The sequence below is a fragment of the Sipha flava genome, unplaced genomic scaffold (genome assembly GCF_003268045.1).
Source record: "Sipha flava isolate LNK unplaced genomic scaffold, YSA_version1 44741_pilon_pilon, whole genome shotgun sequence".
NCBI lineage: Eukaryota > Metazoa > Arthropoda > Insecta > Hemiptera > Aphididae > Sipha > Sipha flava.
The window spans coordinates 10893-21060 of record NW_020273194.1 but is presented as its reverse complement, the minus strand read 5'-3'; the positions used below and the strand labels follow the sequence as shown (position 1 = coordinate 21060).

General features: G+C 27.3%; 2 protein-coding genes across 3 annotated transcripts; one reads left to right on the top strand and one right to left on the bottom strand.

The window, feature by feature from the left end:
* The first annotated feature begins 4046 nt into the window (after positions 1 to 4046).
* On the top strand, positions 4047 to 6806 carry LOC112689472 (glycosyltransferase 25 family member). Its single transcript, XM_025563202.1, has 5 exons — positions 4047 to 4359; positions 5271 to 5499; positions 5581 to 5923; positions 6384 to 6503; positions 6585 to 6806. The coding sequence occupies exons 1-5, from the start codon at positions 4163 to 4165 to the stop codon at positions 6788 to 6790; spliced, it is 1095 nt and encodes a 364-aa protein (XP_025418987.1). The 5' UTR covers positions 4047 to 4162; the 3' UTR covers positions 6791 to 6806.
* An 8-nt stretch (positions 6807 to 6814) lies between these two features.
* On the bottom strand, positions 6815 to 8536 carry LOC112689471 (trace amine-associated receptor 3-like). 2 transcript variants are annotated; one of them, XM_025563200.1, is made up of 4 exons: positions 7894 to 8536; positions 7660 to 7828; positions 7340 to 7597; positions 6815 to 7182 (listed from the first exon to the last, which is right to left on the bottom strand). In XM_025563200.1, the coding sequence occupies exons 1-4, from the start codon at positions 8469 to 8471 to the stop codon at positions 6907 to 6909; spliced, it is 1281 nt and encodes a 426-aa protein (XP_025418985.1). In that variant the 5' UTR covers positions 8472 to 8536; the 3' UTR covers positions 6815 to 6906. The 2 variants fall into 2 exon arrangements, with proteins under 2 accessions (XP_025418985.1, XP_025418986.1); XM_025563201.1 differs by having other exon boundaries at positions 7889 to 8001.
* Between the last annotated feature and the right edge of the window lie 1632 nt (positions 8537 to 10168).

The window sequence follows — 10168 nt, the reverse complement described above, 5'->3', positions numbered from 1 at the left end:
ATTTTCTTACATTTAGAAATAAATAATATTTTAATGTTAAAAAAAAAACCATAGTGGGCTCTAGATTGATATCCCAGTCTTTTTTGTAGTAAGTTTAATCATTGAAATAACTTACAAAATTAAGATACTAAGAATTATTTGTTCTAATGAATGTGATAGGTAGTAACAACAAATGTTGCGTTGGCATATTTTTTGTAAATAAAAAATAATTAATTTTTTTAATTATTTTAAGTTTCAGACTCCGACTATTGTTAGATGTTCTCATTTTTCTTAATGATAACAATGAGTGTTACTTTAACACCATTGATATGTCTCTCATAACAATGCGTTTAGATGATGCAATTATGGAGAGTAATGAAGATGAAAGATTTGTTGATCAGTTTTTGTTAAATCAGGTATCCAGTATCAGGAAAGGTATTGTTAAATTAGTGTCATCCAGTTTAATTAAATAAAATGTAATAATTTTTTGTAACAAAACATTGTATATTTTATACTTTTTTCTGTAACTTCAAATCTTACAGTAATAATAATAATAATAAAATTAATTTTCATGTATAAAAAAACAGAGTTTTTTCTTTCAAATATAATCATAGTAGCAAAATCGTATGACTATTAATATTTATATACTTTTTAGTAGTATTACAACTATATTACATATATTTTTTTTTCTTGAAACATTATGATCTTAAATATATTAACAAAAATTATACCTCAGAATATCACCATTAATTTAAAAAAAATGAAGTAACTTTGTTCCATTTATACTTCGTTTTATTATTTAATTTATCTCTGGGATCCCTCAAAACAGGATATTTTTCATATTCATTAATTTATATTAATATTTGGTCATCAGTTAGTTTTAAATGTATTATGTAATTTCGAAAAATGAACACTATACCATACAAGTTCACTGACAAATTGACTATTGATAATTATTAATTGAATTTTTATTGCATTCGGTTCAAATAGTAATTACATTAAATTCATGAAAAACCCTGTCCAATAATCATTAATATTTTCTGTATGTATCACAAACAAATATTTGTTAATCCAGCAAACACAAATTACACATGTACCTTATATGGTGTATGGAAATGTGACCACATTGACATTGTTTTAAATGAATGCAGCGGTGGCATAGCCAGAAATCACCTGGGGGAAGGACCCACCAAATACCAAAAATACCAAAATCATACATGTAAGTATATTAGTTAAATTATCCTTTTGAGCATAGAAAACGTGCATTCTGCTATAGGATGTGTAAATAACAACTATAAAAATGTAAAATATCTTTGCAGTGTTGCATTGCTTCAATCTGCAATTAGTGGTAGGTTTTCTGTGTCATTCCATTGAGTTCTTAACGTGTGTAGTTTAGCACTTAAGCTGAATATTGCATGAGGAAGATCATTCATTTTTGTATGTATGCAGCTGATAAAATTGAATCATCGTTATATATATATAAAAAAAAAAGAGTTGCAAGTTACTTGAAATTAAACCTTAAAATGACTATTTGAAACATATTCTATTTTTAAAATTTTTTTTTATAAGTTATCGGCTTCTTTTAGAATTATTTTATAAAGGATTCTTTACTAGTGTTACGTTAGCCAAATCATTATATATATTTTGTTGCTTACTTAATAAAATATTCCTCAAATTAATAGTATAAGAAAACATTTAACAGAAACTTCTAAGTAATAAGAAAATCTGGTTTTGTTATGTAGCTTTTATTAATGTTTCTGGATTCGTAATACTAGTACTACTATAGTATGATACTATCATACTTAAGATCTTTTAGAGTAAAAAAAATGTACCTGTAGTTCTACAAAAGTAAATAAAGCGTCGTGTCGCTATACCCATTGAGTTTAAGAGTGTTAAGTTAAAAAAAATGAGTTACCTCCGGTGTTCTTTTATTTTTTTTGCATATTTATAAATTCGATTATCAGTTTATTGAAATATTAAAATATACGGGTAGATAATTAAGTTATAAATGCATTAAAAAGTAAAAGAATACGTTACAGACAATTACTACTACCTATGCCTTTTATTGGCAAGTGGCAATAGATTAATTAAACCGCAATGTGTTGCGGTATTGGCACACCTAGACTCCCTTCCTTGGAAATCTTTAGTAAAAGGCGGAAGATTTTTTTCGATTTGAAAGGGAATCGGAAACATTGGGGCGCAGACCTCCTTGCCTAACGAAAACCTAGGCTTTATGCTACTCGACTGGTATATATGCTTGTGCTGCATGGAAAAACTCAATAGATAACAAGAAGGTGAATATAAATATAACCAATACACCTTAAATATAACCAATAGAATAAATACGGGTTGCTTGAGACTAACCCTAATTCAGAAAGTAAAATGTGGAATAACACTTCTAAACATAAAGCGACATGTGTCAACAAGGGCAGAAAAAACAAAGTAAGAGTAAGACATTACATATCCTTTACATGGAGGTAACCTCATAGAGATCCGACTTTCGAAAGAAACACTTTCTGAAGATAAAAATCAACTTAACACAACTACCGGAAACGACAAAGATTAACTTATGGAAGGAGGAAATGAAAGGAAATCTAACCTAACCCACTTGGTTCTACGAAATCCGACTAGGTGGTTCAGGCAAGCATTCCAAATTAAATCATATACCTACTAACATTCCAAACTAAACACCTTCGTTCCATCATTAAAACTTTATTTTACGTTTCCAACCACACTCCATCAAGATCTTTCGATGCCCCTTATTAAAAAAAAACAATATTACTTCTTTTAAAAGATTTAATTTCCGTCAGCAAAATCATTCAAATTTCTTCATCCCTGACTAATTGAACCCTACCATTCCTGGTGACCCCGTAGACGATTAAAACGTAAACGGTATAGAGACGTACCTACTTAATGATTAAAATCAACTAGACATTAATAAGCCTTCGACTTCTCTAACTTTCAATTTTTTTCAAAGTCTTTTATAATAAAAAAAAAATGAATGTGCAATTAAAATATCTATAAAGGAAAATGAATAATGTGCTTGAAATCCTTTTAGATCGATTACCTCTTAATGTATGTACGTACCGCACCATAAATATTTCAATGTGTATTCCGTCATTCAATTATTATTAATTTTATTTATTATTTTCTTTTTTATCATTATTATTTATTTGAATTAACCAGTATACACCGACGTATCTTTGGCGTATTTAATAAAGTAAACGTAGCAAGAATTTATTAATTTATATTTTTTTGGTTATTATTTTTATTGTAGACTTGAGGCCAGTGGCGGTGCAAAGTTTATTTTCCAATGAAGCAGTTATGTGTATCGAGTTCCTATCGCAAGTCATTTAACCCATAAGTATTCAAGTTAACGGGTCTAAATAAAATAATATACAGGTAACAATATTTCATGTCGAATGTGCTAGTTAACTTTTCTGTTACACGACAATACCAACCCACTCTATTTTAAAAATGAAGCAGCTGCTTCAATAAAATCGGTCTCACGTCGCCATATATGGGCGTATTTTAAGGGGGTGGTGAAGGGGCGATCGCCCCCCCCCCTGAATTCGTATTTAAGGAATTGGTTATATGTGAGATACACAGTTCAATTTTTTTTTAATCTGGATGATTTTATAACGAAATCAAATCATGCGTGGCTGTGAATACTGAATTGAGCTTTTTGTCGGGTCCATACTTAGTGAAAAATAAAATAAAATATCTACAAGCGTAACTTTCAAAACACAGATAGGTGTTAAAAATAACTACATAAAAGTTAAGTTAAGGGGATCCAGCATTAGATTAAAATAAAAAACCACAGATATTAAAGAGTCACCTGATTTAAATATTACCAAAAATTTTATTTGTACATTTTGAGTCTGAATTAAAGAAAAATTTTGAGTCCCTCCCTCTAGAAGTAAGTCTAAATACGCCCCTGCTCTAAAAATAATAGTCGAGGCATAGAATAAGTTGATCTCCATGGGATAGATTTCTCAACACCTTGGATATCACTCCGTGTACACATAATCCCCAAACCATTTTTGATAATTCACTATCAGTTATTAGCGTTATCAATCGAATCAGTCAACACTTGGCCCGTTGCTGATTCGCCTTGTGCCGCATTGGCGCCATTCCGAAATCGGCAGCCGACCAGTTCGAATATCTTGTTGCGTGTCTTGCTATGACCGTAACTGCGGCTGTGTGGACGGTGCTGTTGGCTGCGTCATTTGCAGCGGCGGCTCTGGGCTCGGCGTTTGATGGCCGTAAGCCGAATACCGTGTTCGTGGCCATACTTGTGCGGAACAAGGCTCACACGTTGCCATACTTTTTCAGCGCCTTCGAGTCTCTGGACTATCCCAAAGACCGGATGCACCTGTGGTGAGTATTTGTCATTTCTATGAAATTTCTTCGGACCGTAAACTCCTTGTATTGATACTAGTCCAGTAAAATTATACGTCTATCTAGCGCGCAAATGTACTGGTCTAATGTATTGAACTACTGTCATTCAAACAATATTAGTTCAGTTAATTTCAACAATCTTTCATTATTAACTCATATGATTTTATGATTTGTTTTTTTACTTTTCACCTATTTTGGTTGACTCAAAAAAAAATGAAGAGATCTACAGGTACCTATTGATCGGTTGATTTTTATTACATTAGTATATTACTAAAGTTACTGCTAACTATAAGTTAGTACTTGCCCAATAACACTTCTCCAGTTAATGATAAAAATCCAAGAAGAAATTGCTTTGATTCCCGTGCAGATGTTAGTGAGAGTTATTCAAAACCTCAAAGCACCATTCCAGGAATGTATACAGAAGTACGGACACCATCTTACTAAAATTATTTTCCTTAAAACTTGAAATAAATAAACTTGAAATTTTGAACCTTAAATAGCATATTATGTGCTTTATATTTTTCATAATAAATATTGAAAATTATTTTTTTAAACATTTGTGAGAGTTATTTCAAATTTACCCGTTTCTGTGGTCCACCCTACATTATAATGTATATGGAACATTACAATGTTGATTCTCTTTTAATTTTTTAATTAATAATGTCTTGTTAGATTGATTGAGCTATTTATAATAAAAATGTAGCAACTTTTAAAAGTAGGTTTTCTTTTCTTTTTAGGATTTTTGTACCTAATCATTTATTTATTATTGTTGAAAATAGATTTAAAGTCTTAAAATATGAAAAAAATAATGATTCAATTTTTATTTCAATATTATTATTTACTTTTTCTTTATATCGGTTTGAATTATTAAAGGTATATGGTATTTCTAGGATAAGAAGTGATCATAATATAGACAATTCTTCTCAAATTTTAAATAAATGGTTGCAAACATCAGGGACAGTTTATCATTCAGTTGATGTCAAAATTGATAATGAACCAAAAAAATATAAGGATGAAATTGGTCCTGCTCATTGGCCGCATTCCAGATTTCAGCATATTGTTGAGCTACGAGAATCTGCTTTGCGTTCTGCACGATATCATTGGGTCGATTATATTTGGGTAAATTAATAATAGTTGTTGATGAAAATAAATACCTAGATACTTAGAATGTATTAGAATAATTTATTTTGTTTCTCGCAGTTTTTAGATTGTGATGCATTTATAATCAACAAGTCTACTTTAAAACATTTAATGCAAAAAAACTATCCAGTTGTTGCTCCAATGTTGAAGTCTGATGGTTTATATTCAAATTTTTGGTGCGGTATGACAGATAATTACTATTACAAGAGAACTTCTGATTATACACCTATAGTTGAGTGGAAAACTAAAGGATGCTTTAAAGTTCCTATGATACACAGCTCAGTTTTAATAGATCTCAGATTTCAAATTACTAATAACTTGACATTTAAACACAACATACTGCCCAATTATATGGGACCTGTAGATGATATAATTATATTTGCTATGTCTGCAAATTTTTCTGGTGAGTTTTTAACAGCTTTTGTTGTATTATCATTATTCATCATTGAATATACATTTTAAAAAAGAGATTATATTTACAAACATTATCAGGTGAATTTAAAATAGCGATGTAATATTTTATAATATAGTATATTTTTATAATTATTGATTGGAGATATTTTTTCTATTCACTATAGAATATATGCTCTATGGAAAGATATTTTTATTGTTTTAAACCTATAAAAAGGACACAATATTGTAATACACAAAGTTTAGATTTTTTTAATGAAAAAAAAAAAAAAGAAAAGAATAACTATATTTTTATATTAATGTAGTTTATAGTTTGTATTCCAATAATTTGCCTCATTAAGAAGATATCAACTTCTTTATTTAATATTGATGATAAGATGTATGTTCAAGTTATTTCATATAATTTATATAATTTTTTTTTAGATTAACTAAATTTTTTAAATTTTTATTAGGTATTCCTTTACACATTTGCAATGATCAAATATATGGTTTCATTACTATACCCCTTGAAAAAGACAGTTCTTTAGAAATGGACATTAATCAATTGACAAATATAAAATTAGAAATAACTGGTAATGATATAACTTAAATAATATATTGATTTTTATTTTAATAAATTATTAATTTTTGATATTGTTATTTATATTGTCTAGTTCATAATGACCCATTATGGATTTCAAGTAATTTATCAAATCTTGAACTGCCAAGTACATCTATAGATAATATGGGCCTGGATAAAATTTTTGTTATCAATTTAGCCCGAAGAATAGAAAGACGAAATCGTATGAATTACTGTCTTAATGCACTTGGGTTAAATGTAACCTTTATTGAAGCTACTGATGGAAGGTTAGTAAATTAATTTTAGAATTTATTATTAGTAATATTAAAAGGTTAAATGCATAAAGCAAATAAAGAATAAGTATTAATGATTAATGATTATTTGTATAATATAAATAAGAATATACATTGAGGATTTTAAAGATAAGTCACTGTATTTGGGGATTCACCCTTTTGAAAATAATGATTGAATTTTGTTAATTCAAAATCATCTTTAGTTATATTTTGATTTGCTTCAGTTTGATTTTTATCTTTATTAGGATTTTGATGTACTGATATTCTACATATTACTGTCTGTCTACTTTTTGCTGATGATCTACTGTATTTAAATTGATCAAATCCAGTCATATCCATTTCGTTATTTCCTCCACATATTTTTTGTTTGAGAGTATAGTACATTTTACGTATTGCTACCTAATAAAAGTATAAATATAAATATTAGAAAAATTAAACTGATGTTCTATTGTTAATTAATACAAATAAATATATCATTTTTAAATAGCAAGTTGTTGGGTGAATAAATTATTAATCATTTTAATCAATGGTATTAAATAACATAGAAAATGTATACCTGAATTTCTTGCATTCTTGCTGCATAAATATATGAGTTTACTGCTGATTTTAGAATTACTAAACAATTAGTTGCAAAGTATGTATAAAACCTCACAGTATAACTAGCCCAATTTGGTTTAATTATACAATCAGTACATATTAAGTAGTATTGTAAACATGCAGGCATCCATCCAACAACAACACTCCCAACAATTATTAATGTTGTGTACAAAGCCTTTTCATTTTTACTTTGCTGTGATTCTGTTTGTCTATGCACCTGTAATATTTGAGAGTAATTATATTCTAAAATAATGGTATGAATTAATTGCTTATATGTACTTGATTTGGATTACTGAAATGTACACTTCTACTTTGCTTATACATTGAACGAGTAGCTTGATGTTTTTTTACTATTAGAAATATGTGGTAGTAGATTATTCCCATAGTAGTTAGAGCGCCAAAAAGGACTACAGAAAACGTTGTTCTGAATTTGGATTCCATTAAAAAGCTGAAAAGTATTGTATAAAAATAATGATTTTTATAATAAATTGAAAAACTTATAAAATACTTTACTCGTATAGTTGGCATTGTAGTGATTGAAATGCTTGACAAGGTATCATATTAAAATAAGCGAATAAAAAAGATGGAGGTAGAGTCCATAAGAAAAACATGAATACTGTAACAGTTCCATGTGTGACAGTTGCCGGATAGTGTAGTGGTCGTAAAATTCCAATATAATGGTTAAAGGATAACATTATTAGATGGCCTGCTGTGGTGACAATAGCTCCTAATCTCAATGCTTCTAGACCTAAGCTCATGCAGTTGTTAATCAAATAAACTTGAAAACCTTCAGGTAGAAGACTATTCAAGGTGATACTAAGACCAAGTAGAAATGAAGTGTATAGATCTGTGCCAGATAGACTTAAACTAATGTATAGTGTTGGTGATAGGGGCCTTCGTATCCATAATACCGATAATAATAAAATAAGGTTAAATATTATTGAAAATACACAAAGTAATATAAGGACTGGTGTAAAAGTTATGTAAAGAAAATGTGAGTGCTGAGAGTCTACGGTATCATTTTCCCATGTATTATTTGGTAAAGATTTAGAATAGTTACATTGGTCATAAATTATATTGTCGGTTTTCATGGTGTATTGGAAGTATGCAAAATCAATTTTTAATGATTCTTGAATTTAATCCTGTGAACAAATAAAAGTAGTATTATAATTAATAAATAAGTATTAACACTATAATTGAATATAATATGTTCATAATATATCTATTAACTAATAAAACTATATTTTATGTTTTTATTATTTTTTTCTGATCCATGTTATTAGGAATTCTAGTTTGAAATAAATTAATCCTATTGGGTGTTAATAAAAAAATAAATATGTTTTTAAAAATTATTTGTACAATACAAATGAAAATATCATCTTTATTGATAATGTTAAAAGTGTTTTTTTTATTATTTTGAATATTGGTATTTTTTTTCATATTAAATTTAAGTTTATTGTAAAATTGAAAAACATATAGTACATACATTTTCATCAACTTTGATTTGTAATCTATAAATTAATTATATATATGTTTAAATAAGCCTACCCGAAAATTGTATTATTACTCACAAAGAAATTTTACGTATGTACTTACTGTATAACTATTTTATACATTTGTTGTTTATTTCATTGTGTATCAAAAATAATGTGTGAACTAATAATAATTTACATAATATCTTATAGCTCCAAATTATTTTGTTGTTAAATTGATTTTCGAAAATTTAATTTTTATCATTGTTATGTTAATTGATATTTTTTATTTAATTATAAGATTTGTCTTATAAAATATATGTCTGTAGAATTTTAACAAGGATATTAAATTTACAACAGAAAATATTTGTATAAATATATTTATTTATTTATTTATAATCTCTTCACAAATTTAAACTAAATATAATTAATATTTAACCAATAACAATTCTAAATATTTTAGATACTGATTAATGTTTCATTCGTAAACTGTTTTTAATGAAATATTCATTACCGTTATCTTCTAAATTACGTATAAAGGTTTATTGCTTAACATTTGTTTTATTTTTAAATTGAGCTATGTGTAATTTGAATTTTTATTCAATGTTAAATTAAATTAAGACTTTATTGGTTTTATAATGATGTGTATGTTTTTTTTTTGTGTCAGGGTATAAAATTCTAATCAGAAGGATTGCTCTGATTATCTAGGGATCCCAGATTTATTTTTGAAAAATACGGGACATTCATTTTCGACAAAATCTATTTTTTTCTGTCGTCACTTCTCAAAAAATAATAATCATAGAGACTTAAAATGTTCACTTAATGCTTATTGAATCATCATTCATTATAGATGATATAATTTTTAAATGATTTTCATTTTTTTTTTTTTTTTTTTTTGAGCCATTTATAGACATTTGAAAATTGCATATATTTTTAACTTTTTTTTCGTAAAATATCGATTAAATTATTTTGGTGTGACAGTTTTGAAAATATAATACAAAGTTCTTCATATATATACATATATTACAGGTGAATGAAAACAATTGAGTGTAATTTCATAAAAAAGGTTTAAGATCGTTTGAATATTACTTTTTGACAAAACGATAAAAATCATGAAAATTCGCCACATTTTTATAGTTCGAAATTAATATATATAAATTGGAAGTTATAACTTTCAATTTTAATACTTAAGATTTGAAAATTTGACACAAGATATAGTTTACTTTATAGTCATTACAAAATAATGTTACTTGTAAGTTACAAAAAGTCTTATAAGCATTTTATTTTTTTATGTTTGTGTACACAAGGATTGATCG